This window comes from Pelophylax lessonae (assembly GCF_965119305.1).
Source record: "Pelophylax lessonae genome assembly, chromosome: 4".
Lineage (NCBI taxonomy): Eukaryota > Metazoa > Chordata > Amphibia > Anura > Ranidae > Pelophylax > Pelophylax lessonae.
Genome location: NC_138771.1, coordinates 675,241,579 through 675,264,141, shown reverse-complemented (window position 1 = coordinate 675,264,141; position 22,563 = coordinate 675,241,579). Strand labels below are relative to the sequence as shown.

At 41.4% G+C, this 22,563-nt stretch overlaps 2 protein-coding genes across 2 annotated transcripts in view; one reads left to right on the top strand and one right to left on the bottom strand.

Moving 5' to 3' along the window:
• The window catches only part of LOC309552480 (NACHT, LRR and PYD domains-containing protein 6-like), a gene marked incomplete at its 3' end in the record, with an annotated part of 167,750 nt that extends 145,734 nt beyond the window's left edge, over positions 1 to 22,016 (top strand). The window contains exon 4 of the mRNA XM_082253449.1: positions 21,973 to 22,016. Within this exon, the coding sequence (XP_082109575.1) occupies positions 21,973 to 22,016 (44 nt within the window). The remainder of the gene's footprint in view (positions 1 to 21,972) is intronic.
• The window catches only part of LOC309553399 (NACHT, LRR and PYD domains-containing protein 3-like), a 997,590-nt gene that overhangs the window by 364,419 nt on the left and 610,608 nt on the right, over positions 1 to 22,563 (bottom strand). The window lies entirely within an intron of this gene.

Below are 22,563 nucleotides of genomic sequence, written 5' to 3'. Positions count from 1 at the left end.
AGTCCACAGGCTTTTCGCCGTTTTAACTTCTGGACAGACGGAGGGTAAGAGGACCCCTGGACCTAATCCGTGAGACCTGGGAGGGCAAAATTGCTGACCCAGAAGTCACTGTTGTGGATTACGTCCTAAAATTCCAAGACAAAATGGAGACGCTGGTGGGAATTGTACGGGAAAACATGACCCAGCCCCAGACCAAGCAGAAACGTTGGTATGACCGTAAGGCTAGGGAGCGGACATTCAACGTTTTGTCAGCAGGTGTATGTTCTGCTTCCCCTGCAGCAGAACAAACTTCAAGCAGTATGGAAAGGCCCGTACACCATCACCCAGCGTCTGAATAATGTCACTTACCTAGTCAGGCTGGGAGAGGGGAATAGACGGCAGAAGGCCTTCCATGTGAACATGATTAAAGCCCATCATGAGCGCACGCCCTATGCCCTGCCAGTCTGCAGCAGGCCAGAGCCTGAGGAGGCTGATCCCCTTTTAGACCTGCTCGCTGACACCAAGGAGGGGGACTTGGCCCTCCCAATAATCTCCAATCTGACCCCCTCACAGGTACCTGGACTGCAGAGCATACTGGCCGTGTATCGCAGCAGGTTCACAGGAAAGCCTGGGAGGACACCCCTCGCTTTCCACCAGGTGGATACAGGGACACATCCTCCCATTAAACAGTCGGCCTATCGTGTCTCTCTAGAGGTGCTGGCCAATATGAAAAAGGGAGGTGGAGGAAATGCTGCAGCTGGGGGTGATTCAGAAGTCCCACAGTGCCTGGGCGTCTCCAGTAGTCCTGGTCCCCAAAAAGGATCAGATGACCAGGTTCTGTGGGGACTACCGGAAGCTGAATGCTATCACCACTGCAGACGCCTACCCCATGCCACGGATTAATGAGTTGTTGCATAGGCTGGCGGGTGCCTGCTATATCACAATCATGGATCTGAGCAGAGGGTACTGGCAAATTTCTCTAGCCCCTGAGGCACGGGAAAAGTCGGCCTTCATCACCCCATTCGGCTTGTTTGAATTTACGGTCATGCCGTTTGGGATGAAGAATGCCCCAGCCACCTTCCAAAGGGTCATGAATGACTTACTGGGGGGGATGGAAACCTTTGCCCTTGCCTACCTGGATGACATTGCCGTGTTCAGCCCTACCTGGGAAGACCATCTGGGGCACTTGTCACAAGTCCTGGACCGACTGACAGCTGCCAATCTGACTGTCAAACCCAGCAAGTGTCAGATAGGCATGACTGATGTCCAGTACTTGGGACACCAGGTAGGAGGCGGAACCTTGATACCCGAGACGGGGAAGGTTGAGGCCATCCTGGCCTGGCCTATCCCTCAAACCAAAAAGCAGGTTATGTCATTCCTGGGAACTGCTGGCTACTATAGGAAGTTTGTCTGTAACTACAGTAGCCTGGCAAAACCCCTGACTTACCAAACCAAAAAGAAACTGCCCAAGATGGTGTCATGGACACCAGAGTGTGAAGGGGCATTTCAGGCCTTGAAAGAGGCACTGGCCAGCGCCCCTGTGCTACAGGCTCCAGACTTCACCCGCCGCTTCCTCGTGCAGACTGATGCCTCTTCATATGGATTGGGTGCAGTCCTGAGCTAGGTGGATGATGCTGGAGAGGAACATCCCATCCTCTATCTGAGCCGGAAGCTGCTCCCCAGGGAAGTAGCATACGCCACGATCGGAAGGAGTGTCTTGCGATCGTGTGGGCCCTCCAGAAGTTGCAGATGTACTTGTATGGACGGGACTTCACTGTGATCACTGATCACAATCCCCTAAGATGGCTAAATCGTGTTGCTGGGGAGAACGGCAAACTACTTCGGTGGAGCTTAAGTCTCCAGCAATACGATTTCACCATCCAGCATAAGAAAGGTAGCACCCGTGGCAACGCTGATGGTTTGTCGCATCAAGCCGAGCCGCAGGAGTCGGTTGCGTCTGGCGGGAAATTGCAATTCCCGCCTAAGCGCCCACAAGAAGGGGAGGTGTAATGGTATCGTGCGTTAGGACCCCAGTTTGTCACGGCATCCATTTTGTGTCATCAAGCAGCTGTGTACTCAGTGAGAGAGTTCTTTCCCCCCCCCCCTCCTGGAGCGAAAGTAGCCCCCACATTTGCACATTCAACAGACGTCCTGTCTCCTAGAACACAGGCAGGAGGTCGTAAAGCAGATCTTATCTGAGAACAGATGCCCACAATAGGCTGTGTGGAATTTCCCCAGCAAGCTGTAAATAAAAAGTAACACATAATTCTCACAACCCATATCTACGTCATAACTGTTTACCTGAATATAACATATTAACAAAAAGTAGATATTTAAATGATAGATAAAATACCGATCAAATTTATATCGAACTTGATCACTGTCGGTGCTAAGGGAGACAAGCTAGCGATCAGATGCCTCACATGTCAGAGGTTATTCCAGTGTTTGGTGTCTATGAAAATAGAATTAAATATCGTACCATAAAATATCAGTTCCAAGCATGTAACCGTTACATATTTCAAGATATATGAGTGCTTTTAATAATCTGTCTAACCGGGAGGTCCCTTAGCAGTTTATGGCCCCAGTGTCTATTGGTCAAGTACTTCTGGTGACACCCCCTGGGGGGTCAGAGAAAAGAGAGAGAGCTGATGGAGCTCTCAGTCTTCATTCTACCATCCAAGCAATAACATCGCTTTAAGAGAAGGACCGATCGAATGTTCAGCTTCTGAAACTAAGATAATACCAGGACTTTTTTAAATGCAAGCATATTCACTCTTTACCTTCATATTTCTAAATTGCTGTATTGTGTCTCTATTTCTTTGTAACCCATTTTTTTGTAAATATTTTTATTTGCACCAATCTTTCTTATAATAAAACCTTATTTTGAAAAGTGTTAACTTTGTCTCTAAGCTCTTAAACCCAAACTGACCCAAAAGAACCTGCCTCCTGAAAGAGCGCTACGGTTTAGGCTAACCTATCTGAACAATCTTGTCTGAGATGACAGTGGGTGTTACAGATGGTTATTCTAAAGTCATAATTGGTATTTCTAAAATTACGAGCGTCTTCTGGGCTCATTATAAACGTAGAGGTGGTGACAGAGAAAGGGTTAATTGTTTAGCCCGGTGACAATCGCTCTCAGTCTGCTGGCATATAGATTGTGGTCCTGCAAGCTGGACAATCTGTGTGCTGGGTGCAGCTGAGGGTAGCATTGTTACGCAAGTGATGGCAGGGTATGGGATTGCCTGGTCTTTGGTAGGGATGCACCGATCCGATATTCGGATCGGAAATCGGCCCGATCCGGACAAAATAGCTGGATCGGAGATCGGTAAAGTTCAGCCGTCCCACGGGCCGATCCGGTTTTTGCTGAGTAACGGCTCAGCCATCTCTTACAAGGTGCAGTACTAGTATGGGATAGAAGCCGCTTCTTCCTGTATAGGTCCGGCTCACAGGCGGAGTGATAGCAGATGCACTCTGCCTGTGAACAGAGGAGCCACACACTTGAAGCAGAGGCTTTGCAGTCGCTTGCTTTGTGCGTAGCTCCAGATCGGTTCCGTATCGGTATCGGCGATTTCACCTCGCCAGATATCGGTATCGGCCCAAAAAAATCCGGATCGGTGCATCCCTAGTCTTTGGTCACGAGGTGGATGAGAAGGCCAGGGGTCTGATACCCGCCACCGTCACAATAGCAATTTATAAATATCTCAATGGTGATCTCAGCATAGAAAAAAAGCTATTCAGTCGGAAGGATTGCATGAGGACTAGAGGGCATACAATGTGATTAGAGGAGAAGCATTTTAACCTCAGGCAACGCGGGGGGTTCTTTACTGTTAGGGCTACAAGATTGTGGAATTATCTACCACAAGAGGTGGTTTCTGCGGGAAGTATGGTGGCTTTCAAAAGACTCTTAAGACGTACATCTCAAGAATCAGAACATTCAGGGGTATGGGAGATGATTACAGCCACACACACCTACACAGGGGGAACTGGATGGACTATTGTCTTTATTCAACCTCACCTACTATGTATATATATATATATATATATATATATATATATATATATATATATATATATATATATATATTGTAAGGGATTAGCTCGGTGGTAGGCGTGGATGACCCCTTTGGGGGTGCGTTTTCACAGAGAGATAGCCGAGCAGAGGTTGAAAACAATAGTTTGGTTTATTAGGTCAATTTTCTTCATACCAGTGCATGCAGCAAAAACATCAAAATAAAATAAAAGACAAAATAAATCCTTGCCTCTGTGGGCGGCTACCTTCTCACGCTGGAACCTACCTAAGAAGTCTTTCCAACCTACTGTTGGGCCGACACTGCTGATCCTACAGCAGACACTCAAATGTCCATTTGTTTGCTTTTCACACAGCACAAACATTGTCCATTGAACATGTCCCTTTGTTTTCTTTCACACAGCACATGTTCATTTATAACAGGATCCTTTACTCTTCAGATTCTTCACATTGAACACAGTTCATTTAACAGGTCCCTTTACTCTTCACACTCTTCACATGGAACACTTTGTCTTCTCACCTTTGAGACGTCTTCACTCGTGGTTACCCTCCTTAGCTTCACATCGCTGTAGGGGGTCTTCTCCCATGCTCACCAGCTTGTCGGGAGGCACACATCCGACTGTCCCCCTCTCCCAGCCCACACGGCGACAGGAGGCAGCAGTCCTTCTCCCATGCCCACACGGCGTCGGGAGGTACACGTATGTCTGTCCTCCTCTCCCAGCCCACACGGCGACAGGAGGCAGCACTCAATAGATTTTCTCTGGACAAATTATAGAGGCCTTGATCTCCTCATTCTGAACAGCTGAATGGTTTTCAACTTCCTGCTGGCTCTTTTTGCAGCCAACACCCTATAGTATCAGTGAACTTTTCAAAGCAGGTGGGAATGTGTCTCCTCTCAGTGACTACATTCCCAGATTTACCTGACTTCCTGTCACATACCCCCCCCTCTTGTTTCAACCCTAGGGTTGGGACACATATTTCCAGGCACGCATGTGTCAGGCACTGCTGACTCACTGATAAGCCTCCTATTATCCTCAAGCTTCCGGATGAAACTGTTTCTGTCATCTTCACTGACAGATTTCTCATAAATGCCACACAGTTTGTCTCTCATCTCATATACACATTCTTCAACTGCATTTTTAGCATAATTTTGCTCCTTCTCGTTTCTGTCATCTTCATTGACAGCTTTCTCATAAATGTCAGACGGCTTGTCCCTCATAACCGTCTGTCCAATCCACCATGGAGGACCGTGATCCATAGGCAACTCAATTGGGCTAGTCTTAAGGTCTTCAACATTCTTAAGACGCCTCTCTCTGCAATCCATAAATGTTTTCCACAAAACTTTGAGAACCTTTGCTTCACTAAGCTTTGTTCCAAGTAGGGACTCTTGACATCCCTCTGTGACTTGAGTTGCCTCTCCATACAGCTGTACACAATCATTGACTTTTTGTTGTAAAAGGGAATGATCTTCCTTCTTGAGCTTTGCTTGCTCTAAGATGCTGTGCAGAGGATTTTCCAATTGAGACAACAGGCTGTCACACATTTCTTCAAAGTGACCCCTGTTCCTTTTCCCAGAGATATCAATATCATTCAAACATTTCATATTCATAGGCAGATCTGAAGCATTTGCACTCATCAACTTCTTAAACTTTTCGCCCTCCTGAGCGAGTCGCAGTAAAGGCCTACTATTTGATTTGATATTCAGTTTATATTTCTTGCCAAACTCTTCACAGAAGTAGCCAACCAGAACATCATCAACTTTCCTTCCACCAACATAGGGGTTAAAGGCAACAACACAGTTGAACCCAGCGATCTGGGTGGTATCCATTATAGACCTCCTCTCTGCATCAGTGAAGAAGCATGGAACTGCAACACATTCTTTTACAGGTTTCTTCAATGCACTTTCTGCTGAACTATTTGACCGCTCAAGGTCACCTAGTTCCTTTTCTCTATCTGAATTCCACATGGAATGTATCTCAAGATCACGATCAAACTTCTGCCACCCGTCTTTCACCAGTTCCATTTTGGAAATATTCCCTGAAAGGCACTTGAACTTAATTTGCTTCACGTTTTCATCAACAGCCTTAGTTTTCTCCACTAGGTGGCGTTTGCTTTTTTCTCCCAGATTTATATCACTTGCTTTAGTTTTCTCCGCTTTAGTTTTCTCCACTAGGTTTTCAGCCTGAACTGAGAAAACATCACATTTCTTACACAGCTCCTTTGTTTGCTGAAGTTTTTGAAGGAACGGTTTATTCCACAGGGGTGATTCAAGCCACATGTCATCACATTTCTGAGGCTCACTCAGGACAGACCCCAAAACACTGATCCTTTTAAAAACTGCATCAGGCACACTATCCCCTCTTTGGGACAGATCCTCTGTTGCCTGGAATTCCTCTTCCAGTTCCTGCAACGGAATCTTCATCTCTTCTACTTGCTGTTCTAAGGCTCGCTTAGACTCTTCTAGCTCCTGAACGCTTTTCACAACATCATCCTTGGAGCTGACCAATTCTTCCATTTTTGTACGCAGCTGTTTGTTAACACTTTCTAGTTCAGCCTTACACTCTAGAGCTTCCTCCAAAGAGCGAGCCAAGAACAGGGCTTTGCTCTCGTTATCACGCACCTCCGTTTCTGCACGGGCGCGTTCTTCTGCATATTTTGCAGACACAGTCTTCTCCTCACCAAGCATCTGATCAAACTTCTTTTTCACATCTTCAACACACTGTAATGAACCAACGCTTTCTTCCATGCGTTTTTTCATATCCGCTATCTGAGCTTGCAATGTTGCGACTTGCTCTGATAGGTTTTTCTTTGCTTCCGCCTCCTCTTTTAATTGTTCCAGGAAGCCATTTTTCTCATCTTCCATTTGTTTGAGATTTGTGCTAAAACTCAGCCTTTGACACCTCTCTTCCTGTAAGAGTTCCTGCGTGTCTTGCAGCTGCGATTCCAAGATAGAAAAATCTTCCGCAATTTCTCTAGATTTGCTGTCTGCTTGAGAAAGCTGATTTGTAACATTGTCCAACTCAACCTGCAGTCGGTTTGCCTTCTCTAACAGCTTAGCACACAATCGGTCACCTTCTGACACCTTGACTTGCGATTCCAGAAGCCGTGCCTCTACTTTTTCCCTCTTATGTTCACAATCTCCTTTTCCCTGCATAAGAGCTTTCACCTCATTGGCTAGCTTCTGGGAATGAGACTGTAATTCTGCCACACAGGCTTCTTTCTCCTTTAACTGCTGCTGGAAACGTTGGGCTTCACCTTTCCAACTTTCACAGTCTGCACGTAATTCATCTACCACATTGCTCAAAGTGGTGAGCTCATACACAGTACTCAGTAATTTAGCCTCTCTTTCACTTTTCTCGTTGTCGCTGAGAGACAATGTCGTTTTCAGAGCGACATTCTGTTCCTGCGACTCCTGCAGGTCTATTTTTGTAGCTTCCAAACACTGAAGACTTTTTTCCAGCTGATTACGCAACTCCAACATTTCACACATGCTTTGCTTCTGCAAAGTCTGAATTTCAATTTCCTTTTCCATGAGGATGGTATCTTTCTCCATTATAGTCTCTCTGCGTTTTTGCAACTCGACCAAAAGAAGAGCAGTGGATTCTTCCCACTGTGACACATGAGACTTGAGTAGTTCATTCATTTCCTGCAAGTTTCTATGCTCCATTTTAAGCAATTCCAAGGCTTGTTCCTTTTCTTCCATTTTCCGTTGCAAGGCATCCAACTCAGCCCTGCACACATACTCGGTTTCTTCCAAACCGATGGCCTCCATTGGCTGCTGGCGTCTCTGTTTCCAGCCTGCCATGCTCTCTTGATGAGCCTTTTGTTGAGCTGCAAAGCTCTGCTGAAAATCCGCATTTGCCTGCTGTTGAGCTGCATTTGATATAATCAGATGTTTCAACATCTCCTCCATTTTGAGTTTACTTTTCATCTGAGCACACTGCGTCTCCATAGCGGTTTCATCAGTGTTGCTAGGGACAACAACCTTCCTCTTTAGTAGACTCTCTTTAGGCATGGATGGGGCTGGTTCAGACGGCAACATCCCCTCCATCCATAGAATCCGGTCTCTCATTTCATCTATCTTTGCATTCTTCAGGCGTTTTGAACGCCCCATCTTCAATAACTCCACAAACAAATTTTTCACAGTCCAGCAAAAATTTTTCAGACCACTGTCTCTTTAACACATGTAGTTTTTCTCTCTCTCTTGCAAGATCTCTTTTCCTGCACACACAGTTTGTGCAGTCACTTGCACCAGACACAACAAAGTTCATCAAATAATTTTGAGACCGCTGTCTCTTTAAAACACTTTTTTTTTTTCTGTCAGGATCTTCTCTCCTGCACACATAGATTGTGCAATCTCATGCACCAGATAAAGTTCATCAAACATTTGCACATCCTTGCAGGGATCTCTGCTTATGCCCACTGCATACCTCCACCATATGTAAGGGATTAGCTCGGTGGTAGGCGTGGATGACCCCTTTGGGGGTGCGTTTTCACAGAGAGATAGCCGAGCAGAGGTTGAAAACAATAGTTTGGTTTATTAGGTCAATTTTCTTCATACCAGTGCATGCAGCAAAAACATCAAAATAAAATAAAAGACAAAATAAATCCTTGCCTCTGTGGGCGGCTACCTTCTCACGCTGGAACCTACCTAAGAAGTCTTTCCAACCTACTGTTGGGCCGACACTGCTGATCCTACAGCAGACACTCAAATGTCCATTTGTTTGCTTTTCACACAGCACAAACATTGTCCATTGAACATGTCCCTTTGTTTTCTTTCACACAGCACATGTTCATTTATAACAGGATCCTTTACTCTTCAGATTCTTCACATTGAACACAGTTCATTTAACAGGTCCCTTTACTCTTCACACTCTTCACATGGAACACTTTGTCTTCTCACCTTTGAGACGTCTTCACTCGTGGTTACCCTCCTTAGCTTCACATCGCTGTAGGGGGTCTTCTCCCATGCTCACCAGCTTGTCGGGAGGCACACATCCGACTGTCCCCCTCTCCCAGCCCACACGGCGACAGGAGGCAGCAGTCCTTCTCCCATGCCCACACGGCGTCGGGAGGTACACGTATGTCTGTCCTCCTCTCCCAGCCCACACGGCGACAGGAGGCAGCACTCAATAGATTTTCTCTGGACAAATTATAGAGGCCTTGATCTCCTCATTCTGAACAGCTGAATGGTTTTCAACTTCCTGCTGGCTCTTTTTGCAGCCAACACCCTATAGTATCAGTGAACTTTTCAAAGCAGGTGGGAATGTGTCTCCTCTCAGTGACTACATTCCCAGATTTACCTGACTTCCTGTCACAATATATATATATATATATATATATATATATATATGTGGCAAACACAGCCACTGGATAATGTCCTTCGTATATGCCTTATGTTTATTGCATGTATATACCTTTAAGAAACAAGTGTTTAGAGTGTTCATTTATGTGGAGAGAGTGAGATCTCTTTCACTTGGGACTATCATATGTCTGAGCAGTGTCCCTCAGGAGATGGGTGGGGGTTTGTTATTGTTCCATACCTGCCTCCTATTGTCCTATTGTTTGTCTGGCAGAGTAAGGTATTATGGGATGTTCAGTTTTGTGTGTGGAATGTCTCGAAGAGGGAGGGGTTTTGGCTGAGTGTAAATCCCTCTGTTTTTCAATAAACAAGGCAGTCTAGTTTTGACCTCCAAGCCATGTGTCGTGTGGTTATTGGAGGGTTGTTAATATTATACGCTACCAGGATTATTGTATGCTGTGCCTGACTACCAGTGGAGATATCGTGGATCGTACCGCTACTCCGCTACTATATATATATATATGAGATGGATAGATAGATATAATATGTATGTGTATGTGTATATATATATATATATATATATATATATAATATGTATATGTATGTATGTGTGTGTGTATATACAGTGCCTTGCGAAAGTATTCGCCCCCTTGAACTTTGCAACTTTGTGCAGTATACGACTGATTGTTGTCCTATCGACAGAGTCTCCCACCTCAGCTGTAGATCTCTGCAGTTCTTCCAGAGTGATCATGGGCCTCTTGGCTGCATCTCTGATCAGTCTTCTCCTTGTATGAGCTGAAAGTTTAGAGGGACGGCCAGGTCTTCGTAGATTTGCAGTGGTCTGATACTCCTTCCATTTCAATATTATCGCTTGCACAGTGCTCCTTGGGATGTTTAAAGCTTGGGAAATCTTTTTGTATCCAAATCCGGCTTTAAACTTCTCCACAACAGTATCTCGGACCTGCCTGGTGTGTTCCTTGTTCTTCATGATGCTCTCTGCGCTTTAAACGGACCTCTGAGACTATCACAGTGCAGGTGCATTTATACGGAGACTTGATTACACACATGTGGATTCTGTTTATCATCATTAGTCATTTAGGTCAACATTTGATCATTCAGAGATCCTCACTGAACTTCTGGAGAGAGTTTGCTGCACTGAAAGTAAAGGGGCTGAATAATTTTGCACGCCCAGTTTTTCAGTTTTTTTATTTGTTAAAGTTTGAAATATCCAATAAATTTTGTTCCACTTCATGATTGTGTCCCACTTGTTGTTGATTCTAAACAAAAAATTATAGTTTTAGATCTTTATGTTTGAAGTCTGAAATGTAGCAAAAGGTCGAAAAGTTCAAGGGGGCCGAATACTTTCGCAAGGCACTGTATATATACAAACTTGTTTCCAAAAAAGTTGGGACACTGTAAAAATTGTGAATAAAAACAGAATGCAATGATGTGGAAGTTTCAAATTTTATTATTTTATTCAGAATACAACATAGATGACATATCAAATGTTTAAACTAAGAAAATGTATCATTTTAAGGGAAAAATAAGTTGATTTTAAATTTCATGGCATCAACACATCTCAAAAAAGTTGGGACAAGGCCATGTTTAGCACTGTGTGGCCTCCCCTCTTCTTTTTATAACAGTCTGCAAACGTCTGGGGAATGAGGAGACAAGTTGCTCAAGTTTAGGAATAGGAATTTTGTCCCATTCTTGTCTAATACAGGCTTCTAGTTGCTCAACTGTCTTAGGTCTTCTTTGTCGCATCTTCCTCTTTATGATGCACCAAATGTTTTCTATGGGTGAAAGATCTGGACTGCAGGCTTGCCATTTAAGTACCCGGATCCTTCTTCTATGCAGCCATGATGTCGTAATTGATGCAGTATTTGGTCTGGCATTGTCATGTTGGAAAATGCAAGGTCTTCCCTGAAAGAGACTACGTCTGGATGGGAGCATATGATGTTCTAGAACTTGGATATAGCTTTCAGCATTGATGGTGCCTTTCCAGATGTGTAAGCTGCCCATGCCACACGCACTCATGCAATCCCATACATGGCGTCCCAGTTTTCCACAAAGAACTTCAAATTTTGATTCGTCTGACCACAGAACAGTTTTCCACTTTGCCACAGTCCATTATATATGAGCCTTGGCCCAGAGAAAACACCTGCGCTTCTGGATCATGTTTAGATATGGCTTCTTTTTTGGCCTATCAAGTTTTAGATGGCAATGGCGAATGGCACGGTGGATTGTGTTCACCGACAATGTTTTCTGGAAGTATTCCTAATCCTAAGCCTATGTTATGATTTCCATTGCAGTAGCATTCCTGTATGTGATGCAGTGCCGTCTAAGGGCCCGAAGAGCACGGGCATCCAGTATGGTTTTCCGGCCTTGATCCTTACGCAGAGAGATTGTTCTAGATTCTCTGAATCTTTGGATGATCTTATGCACTGTAGATGATAACTCCAAACTCTTTGCAATTTTTCTCTGAGAAACCCATTTCTGATATTTCTCCACTATTTTTCCCCACAGCATTGGGGGAATTGGTGATCCTCTGCCCATCTTGACTTCTGAGGGACACTGCCACTCTGAGAGGCTCTTTTTATACCCAATCATGTTGCCAACTGTTCCTTATATGCACATTTAACTTTTCCGGCCTCCTTTTTGCTACCTGTCCCAACTTTTTTGGAATGTGTAGCTCTCATGAAATCCAAAATGAGCCAATATTTGGCATGACGTTTCAAAATGTCTCACTTTCAACATTTGATATGTTTTCTATATTATATTGTGAATAAAATATAAGTTTATGAGATTTGTAAATTAGTCCATTCTTTTTTTTTTTTACTCACAATTTGTACAGTGTCCCAACTTTTTTGGAATCGGGTTTGTGTGTGTGTGTGTATATATATATATATATATATATATATATATATATATATATATATAAAGTACAGTAAAACTGCAGGAAATGGCACTGGGGGGCAAACTAATGTAAATTTATTTTGTAATGTAATCAGTGTGTTTTGACTATTTGCATTTGCTGCCGGTTCCACCCCCCTGCGAGCGTCCAGTCGCAGGAGATGGAAGCCGGGGCTCACAGCATCGGGCGGAAGATCCAGCCGCCGTAATACTGCAGGGACACATCGCAGGATCCCGGCGACAAGGTAAGTAACCTCTACCAGGATCCAGCGATGCTCCCTGGGGGTACCCCGAGTGTGTGGCTCGGGGTTACCGCTAATGGCAGTGAAATTCCACCCGAGCCACACTCGGCAATACCGCTAAGGAGGTTAAATTGTCCTTTGGGGACCGACCGCAACCATGAAGGGTGGTGGCAACTGTGGGTGGATATAAACCCATTTTTATCAGTAGGTTTATGATATGAGCTGGTGGAAAAACTTAAATCTCTTCTGGATATGACCAAATCTAGGTCATTGATAGACGTTCTGCTGCATTGATATGTAAATGTTATGCCCCAGTTGTTACAATTTAGGTTTCGCATAAAGTTATGCAGCTAGTTTTCTTCACCTTTCCAAATGATGAGGGCATCATCTATATAGCGTCGCCATAATATCAGTTCATGTATCCTATTTGAGAAAATATTCCTATCTTCCCATAGGGCTATGAACAGGTTGGCGAGGCTAGGGGCAAATTTAGCTCCCATAGCCACATCTGTGCGTTGGAGATAGAATTGATTTCCATAATCAAAGTAATTGTGCTCCATTCCGAAAGTCAGAAGTTCCAAAATAAACTTTTTTTGTTTCAGCGGAATGTCATAGGATTGGTTCAAGAAAACACTCACAGCTTCATCCAAACAAAGGAAGGGAAAAAGACTGCTCAGGTGAAGGAATGTCTTGACAATCAGAAGGGTGCTGGTTAGATCAGCAATCCCGGCAGCTGTACAATTAGAGAAGAAGGCAACAGCACACTGACCTGAAAGTGGAAAACGATAAAATCCATTTATTGAAAGTCCAAAAAATCCATAGTGACAAACCAGAGACAGGAGACAATACAGTTGACGCGTTTCACAAAATGATATTCGCTTAGTCATAACCGTGTGGATACATGTGGAGATGCCGACTAAGTAGTGAAACTGCAGCCAAAAAAGCCAATAAACGTTGATTGAATAAAAAGCTGCAGACCATATAAGCTAATTACTAGCAAAATAAGGTATGGCAAATTTCCACAATGAAAGAAAAAGAAAAGAAAGAGAAAAATAGTTAACTCCACATAGAAGAAAAAGGGAAATAACCTATAAAAACACAATGAAACAGAGAAAAGAAAAAAAGAAAAGTAAAAGGATGAAAATGAAAGAGCGTTTAGCATGTGGCAAAGATAGTAGAGTTCCCAATACATCTATGTAAACTAAGATGAAATGAGAAATATTGCAAAAAGCAATTAACCTTGCACATTATAAAAATAAATAGATGAGGCAACATCTACCCATGTATCCGCATTAAGTAAGACATTATATACATAGAGTATAACAATCTATATGATAAGTGTAAACATTATATATAAATGCAGAAACACAAAATAATAATATAAAAAGAAGAAAAAAAAATAATAAGAAGAAGAAATGAAAAAGAAAGAAAGGAAAGAAAAAGAAAAACTGAGAAAGTGAAAGGCCGATCATAAATGGTATGGATGAAGATTCATCCTAAAAAAGATGCAATCAAACAAGAGAATAACGCAAACTAGAATGACATATACACATACATGCCGCTGAAGACAACACATACTCTGGATATGATGGTAAATATAAAAAAGAGTAGAAAAGATGCCCATAGACGCCGAAATGAGTATATATCGGCTAATGATGACAATCAATCATCACCCACTATATATGGCACAGTGTATCGGATCTCTCCCATATCATCACATAAACCAGTAATGTGCGATGACATAAATAAAGTAAACAGTTACATACATATCATGCAGGGAAAGAATAACAATTGACCAAAATGTGCATGTATGTGTATATATATATATATATATATATATATATATATATGTATATATATATATATATATGTATATATGTATATATATATATATATATATATATATATATATAAAACATAAAATATATACATATGTGTGCACGCAATCGCATACAGATAAATTGATGAAACCAATAAATAAACCCACACAGAACATAGTGGAAACACAAGTGTCAAAAGACACCCATTAACCACAACGCTGTGCGAGAAGAGGAAAAATAGAGAATAATAATAAAATTACATGTGTGCACGCATATGTAAAAAAAACCAATGATTTCCTATACCTAACTGTATAGAGGATTATGAATAAAAATGTGTAACGTCCCACTCAAAGTTGAGTCCATCGGGCAACCTGGTTCGGAGTCTGTATATCCAAAAAATCTCCCTCCTACATAGGAGGCGAAAAGCATCCCCCCCCCCCAGGTGGTGGTTTAATTCGTTCCAAAACTTGAACCAACACAAGGGACAGATCTCCATTATGTTCCATATTGAAATGACGTGCAACATTGGTGGATTTGCGACCTCTAATGTCGCTAAGGTGTTCCCTGAACCTGTCCTTTCGTTTGCGTGTGGTACGGCCCACATATTGCATTGAGCACTCTCTACATGTTGTTAAATCAAAAATGTTGTATTGCAATTAAAAAAAATTCAATTTTATATATCCGATTGTCTATTGTAGACTGAAAATTGTTTCCCAATGCAACATGTGGGCATGTGAGACAATCCTTGGTGCCACACCTAAAGTTCCCTTTGAAATGGAGCCAGGTCTCAGATATGTCTTTTTTAGGATTTGAAGAAAAGAAACTAGGAGACAAGAGGTTTCCCAAGGTTTTTGCACGTTTGGCTACAAGTTTACACCATTTTCCAAGATTTGCACATATAGGACAGGTAAATGTCTGTTTATTATGGATTTTATCTTAGCAAATTCTAAGCTGTATGGAATAGTTAAAGTGATGGAACCTCCCCGAGTATTGGTGTTAACATTGTTGTAACGTTTCTTGGGTATAAGAAAACTATTTCTGTCTTTACCTAGTGCTATATTATAGGCTCCATCCAGGGTCCACTTGGGATAGCCTCTAGCGAGAAAACGTCCATACAGCAAACTAGACTCCTTGTTAAGAGGACAAATCACTGCAAACCCTCCTGAGACGGAGGGATTGTTCAACGGGAATACCCTTAAAAGTATGAAAAGGATGACTTGACTTTGCGTGTAATAAACTATTACCCGCTAAAGGCTTTCTGTATAGGCTTGTGACAACCTGACCATTATGATGTTTAAGGACAACATCAAGAAACTCCATGCTATCCACACTTTGTTGTCCTGTGAATTTTAGATTAAGAGTGTTTTCATTTAAATATTGGAAGAAAACTTCCAGATTCACATTGCATTTACTGATAAAGATCAGATCGTCAATGTAGCGAAAGTAAAGAAAAATTTGGCTTCTAAAGGGGTTGCTATCTCTAAAGATGTGGGTTCTCTCTCACCAACCCATATAAACGTTGGCCAGAGAGGGTGAAAACTTGGCCCCTATGGCTGCCCCACACCTCTGGAGATAGAAAACCCTATCAAAGAAAAAATAGTTATGCTTTAGAAGATAATCCAAAACTTCCACAATGTAGAATCTGCATGTTTCAGACAAACGTGTATATTGAACAAGTGATTAGTGTATAGCTTCCAAGGCCAAATCGTGGGGAATTGAAGAATAGAGGCTTGCTACATCGCATGTAATCCATGAAAAATCTTTGTGCCACATAAAATTGCTCAAAGTATTAAGTAAATTAGTGGTATCTTTGAGATCACTCGGAAGGCTCTGAACAATGGGCTGCAGTTGACCATCCACCCACTCCCCCAAGCGTTCATTAAGAGACCCGATACCAGACACAATGGGTCTCCCCTGGACCGGGTGTAACCCCTTGTGAACCTTGGGGAGGTGGTGGAAAATGGGAGTAACAGGAAACTCAGGTACCAATTTTTCACATTCTTTGGGGGTCAAAACCCCCAGACTAACACCACTATCCACGAGTATTCTAAGAGTAGATCTATACTTATTTAGTGGATCGCTGCCTAAGACAATATATGTATGTGTATCTAATAATTGTCTACACGCTTCATTTTTATATGTAGCACTGTCCAAAACCACCACCGCTCCCCTCTTGTCTGCATTTCTAATCACTATTGATGAATCATCTGTAAGGGAGAGCAAAGCCTTTCTTTCATTGATGGATAGATTGTCCTCTTTAGACAAAACAGATGGACAGATGTTGTTACCCAATTCAAAGATGTCATCTTCAATTAATTTCTGGAATAAGTCCATTTGTGAAACACGAGACTGAATGGGGTAAAAAGACGATGGTACTTTCAAAGGGATTTTTGTGGTGTTGTCATCTCCATCTCTGGATATGTCCTCACTCTCCATTGCCAAATCTTCTAAATCAGTAAGTGCATATGATTCCTGGAACGATCTAGGTGACCCAAATCCACTAGCACCCCCTTCACCGGGACCAAGAATACCATTGGAATCGCCTGTCACATCCGAAAAATGTCTATATAAAGTCAGGTTGCGGACAAATTTGCTAATGTCCAAAACTGTAGGAAAAGGATTAAAGTGCGAGTGCGGACAAAAATGAAGGCCTTTTGATAAAAGGCTAATTTCTCCAACAGTGAGTGTTCTATGGGACAGGTTGATAACATTATTCATATTCTCCCCTACTTCCTCTGTGTACGGAGTAAATAGTGGTGGACCTGTTGATCTCCGATGCTGCTTTCCTCCCCTCCTTGTTTTTTTTTTTTTTTTTCTTTTGAAATTTTTTCGCTTTTCTCTGCCGTTTTTTTTGAAAAAGGAGTGGTATTAGTGTCACTTCCAGATCTCGACATCTGTGAATAGTCTGATGATGTATCAGAGGCAAATGCCCCAATTGAGCTATCCATTACATTAGTTTCTGGATCTGAAAAGCTTACTTTTTTTTTCTTCTATGTGGGGTTCACTCTTTTTCTCTTTCTTTTCTTTTTCTTTTTCTTTCACTGTGGAAATTTGCCATACCTTATTTTGCTAGTAATTAGCTTCTATGGTCTGCAGCTTTTTATTCAATCAACGTTTATTGGCTTTTTTGGCTGCAGTTTCACTATTTAGTTGGCATCTCCACATGTATCCACACGGTTATGAATAAGCGAATATAATTTTGTGAAACGCGTTAACTGTATTGTCTCCTGTCTCTGGTTTGTCAGTATGGATTTTTTGGACTTTCAATAAATGGATTTTATAATTTTCCACTTTCAAGTCGATGTGCGGTTGCCTTCTTCTCTAATTGTACTCACAGCCCCATACCCCATATGGTGAGGGATTACCGTATACAGGGATGTTACATCGGCGGTGACTAATAATATATTCCCTTCAATTCAGTTATCTTCTTAATACACTGGGTCATATCTTTCATGTATGCTGGTGTTTCTTGGACTAATGGTTGTATAAAAAAATCAACATACTTTCCGATTTAAGATGTCACTGAATCTATGCCGCTTAGTATCGGCCCTCCGGGCGGCTTAGTCAAGCTCTTATGAACCTTCAGAAGATAGTATATAATAAGTATTCTGGGAGCAAGTGGTACCAAAAATTATCTTTTTGGTTGATGATGCCTTCTTAATGGCCTTTCTTAATGATTTTCTCCAGCTTTTTCTTGTATGTATAGGTCAGATCTTTCTTAAAGATTTCATATTTGTCTTTATCTGACACAATGTTCTGCATTTCTGCAAAATAATCCTCCCTTTTCAATAACCCTGTTCCACCCTCACCATATGGGGTATGAGGCTGTGAGTGTTTTCTTGGACCAATCCTATGACATCCCGCTGAAACAAAAAAAGTTTATTTTGGAACTTCTGATTTTTGGAATGGAGCACAATTACTTCTATTATGGAAATCAATTCTATTCTAGAACAACTTTACACAACTTATCATAAATGCCTATCAGACATGAATTATTGATAAAACATTAAATTATACCATCTTGGTCAAGAACCCTCGCACACCGACATTCTACGCGTTGCCCAAAACAAATAAAAATGTATCCAATCCTCCGGGGAGACCCATAGTAACGGGCGTGGGCTCGTATACCGAGCCCATGAGTCAATATATTGATTCTTATCTTAGACCGCATGTAACGACGCTGCCTTCCTATGCCCCAAGACACTCCTGATCTGCTCAGACAACTAGAGGATTTACAGGTTCCTCAAGGTACCTTTTTAGTCTCTATAGATAGAGGCCCTTTATAGTAGCATTCCCCATACAAAGGATTTATCATTTATTATTCATTTATGGTGTTAACAAACTATTTTTTTCTGATGACAAGTTGTCTCCTTTCCTTACTTCGGTCCTCCTCTGGCTCCGGTACATAGATGACGTGTTCATGCTGTGGTCGGGGCCAGAGGAGGACCTTATTCAGTTTTTGAAGTTTTTTGATATTAATCAAATTAACCTAAAATTTACACATCATTATGACACTTTAACTATAGCTTTTTTGGATATACAGATATTCATCACTGATAATGGAAGGATAGGTACTACATTGTACCTTAAGCCCACTGCGGGCAATACGGTGCTTCACGCATCTAGTTCCCACCCGAAATCCCTCATACAAAGTATACCCTATTCTCAATTTTTGCATCTAAAAAGAATATGTTCTAGTGAACAACATTTTAAACAATTAGAGGCCAATTTTTTGCAAGATCGCCTACTTCTGAGAGGGTATACAAAAACCTGCCTTCGCAAGGCCTTTAATAAGGCCAATCAAAGAACAAGGGAAGACCTAATGTATAAAAGGGAGAAAAAGGACGCCTCTGACGTGGTGCGCCTGATTACTCCATTCAACCTTCAACATGGAGTCATTAGACGAGTACTGCAACAAAATTGGCATCTTTTAAGTAAGGACGCTATCTTAAGTAAATATATTAGAGAACGTCCAGATATTACCTTTAAGAGAGCTAAGTCCATTAAGGATAAAGTAACCAGAAGTCATTTTTGTGATGAGAGAGCCGACACTTCTAGAGATATTAGAGGTACTTGGAGGTGTGGGGCATGTAAATTTTGTGATTGGATCTTTGAGAACCAATCCCTTTATTTGCCCGACGGTCGCCTACATTCTATCCTTCACCATGTCAATTGCCAGACGATTGGCATTGTTTATATTATGTACTGTAGCTGTGGGGCTTTCTATATCGGTAAAACAAAACGCCAGTTTTGGCGTAGAATAAAGGACCACATTGGCTACGGTAAAAATAACTTATTACTTACCCCCATAGGTGGACATCTCGGCCTTTATCACAAAAATGACACAACGGTTATTAAATTTGCAGCTTTAGAAAGAATTTTGGAAAACCCCCAAAGAGGGGAGTTTGACAAAATTATCCTCCTAGAGGGACAAGCTACCAAAAGCCCAGGGCTGAATGAAGCCCTCAGCTATAAACCCTTCCTTTAATATTAAAGAAATTTCTTTGATCATCCCATGTTTTGAATTGATGTCCTTTTTTTATAGGACGTCCTTTTTTATGGTTTCTTTTTTAAGACTCCATAGGCCCAACAACTTTGTTGTATTCCAGAGTACTTTCTGATGTAGTCCTTTAAAATATATTAATTGGCTAATTAAATATGTTCTATTATATTGTTTATTTTGTATCTCTCATTTTAATCATAAGTATTGGCTAATATTGTCATTATAATTGTGTTTACATGCGCTACATGAGTTTTCCCCTAGGTGCCGTTGTCTCTATGTGCGGGCATATGTGCTCCGACAGGGGACTAGACCATCTTGTTTCCCCTGTTATCAGGGAGGGGCTTGGCTGAATTCCTTTCAGGTTGCTGCCAGTCACCTCCCCTTGCCGCACTTCCAGTTAAGTTGTGCGGAGCTTCAGAGCGCACACACCACCGGATATGCGTCAGTCGCGGTGATGACATCACTGCTGTGCGTCCTCCCACGTGTGCCGAGCGCGTGTTTGGCGGGGTGGATGATGCATATATATGGGGGGATGGACACATATGGAGGACACGGCGGGGCACATACACAATGGAATTTCTGATTGAGGTAAAGAGCAGCTTGGATTTTCTTGTTCTCTGGATTCAATATCGCTTATTTTGGTATCAACTTCATAGCCTCTGAACAAACTTCCCTTAAATTATTATTTTACAGGGAGAGGACGCTTTACATCTTGTAGGGAATAGGGAGGTGGATATTCGCTATTGAATTATAATCTGAACCTGCAATAACTTAACGGTTTAGGAACTATTATCATTTGCTCCTTACCCTATATATACCTATACTTCCTAACGAGCATATACTTTCAATTTGTTCAGGTCCTTTCAGGGTCTTGGTTGACACCTGATCCTGTTCTTTTTTGGACTTATTAAGGAAATTACTTTACCTATAAGGTATATATATCTTTTTTGGTATAATCCTATCCCTTTACTTCAACTATATACTTACCATTGGAATTTTATTATTATTCCTTGTAGGTCTTAAACAAAGGATATCTTACCCTATATATTCTGTGGGTTTTATCATATATCTGACTATCAACACACCCTATTTTGAAGCTTTATATATAAGATATTTTGATTATCTCTTGATAATCCTTTTTATATATTTTTTATTTACATGTTTTGCTTTGGCTGAACTGATATATATACTTTTATTATTATTATTTATTTTACTTTAGACTCCATTTATATTATTATAGGGGCCATCCCCTGTTTGGCTAACAAACAGCTCATACCTTAAAAAACCAAATACCTTATGAGAACATTTTGCCCTAATAGGTTATTTTTTGGAGTTCCATCTATTAAAAAAAAAAAAAAAAATATATATATATATATATATATATATATATATATATATATATATATATATATATAATATATATATATATATACACTTTCTAAAGAAAAGGCCAATATATAGATTCTTATCTATTATATAGGTTTCAGACTTACACACAGTTCCTTTGGAGTCCCATTTTTTGCCCACTGGACTCTTTCCTCCCCTCATCTGTTCGTTCTCTGTGTCTGCCCGGGAGACATTTTTGCCATTTACCAGGGTACCTCACTTCTGTGATGCATGTATGTATACATGAGTAATGAGAGTTTTGAGTATTTTGCTCATATGTTATCATTTAATATGGTATATAGTTGTTAATTGTTGTTTTTTTCTCTATTTCAAAGAATTGTTTTGATTTAAACTGGTCCTGAAGAAGCATATCGCGAAACGCATATACCCGTTAATCAAGAAATATATCTGACCTATTAATCAAGCAATATACCCGTAATAGTCAAGTATTTTTCACATATGTATAATCATCGTTCTAAATGAACACATTATGTTGGAACATGCTATGTGAATTTTTTAGTTTTTCTTTTTCATTATATGATTTTTTAGTGATGGTTGTTTTTCCTTCACTATTTTAATTTATTATTTCATGTAATAAAAATGATTACATTTTTACAATTGTTGAGTCGCATTAATTCATGCTATTATATGCCGTTTTGAAAGTCCAACATTTTATGGCATGACTGTTTGGTTTCCAAACAAGCATTCCTCCCTTTTTTTTCTACAATAATAACTTTGTTATTATTTGATACATTTTAGAGGTTTGTCAGGACTAATCACTTCCCTAATCTTATTTCCAGACAAACTGAAGAAGAAGACACATGACAAAAAATGTCCAGGTTAGTAGAACATCCACGTTTGATATGCAAATCTCTTCTGGATGAACATTTTGTTTTATTGTTTTCTGGATCAGTGGTGAAACCAGGGTTGCAAAGGTTGCACTTGAGACCAGGCCCTGGCATTCTGACACTGTAAGGGGGGCCCAAGATGGCAGGAAGGGGGTCCACTCACTGCAGAACATGGGCTCAGTTCACACTGCTGTGATCCCAAAGTTGTGCAACTTGCTTGCAACTTCCTTGTGACTTGCTTGCGATTTTGTGATTTAACATTGTAGTCTAAGGCACTCAAATCACACCAAAGTCACAGAAAAGTATTGCAGGAATACTGAAAGAGCCCCAGCCTTGGAGGAAAAGGCCCTGTGACCAAAGGGAATGGCCTGGAAATTATGAAAAGGGCCCCAGCAGTTAGGGGGTGCTCTTCATGGGTTCTTGCACCAGGGCCCTGAAGGTTCTAGTTACTCCTCTGGTCTAGATGATGTATACATAGTTTGGATGCTTCCACAACCCTCCTGTATTTCATGGGATATCTTCTTTTAGGGTTCCATTCTTCGG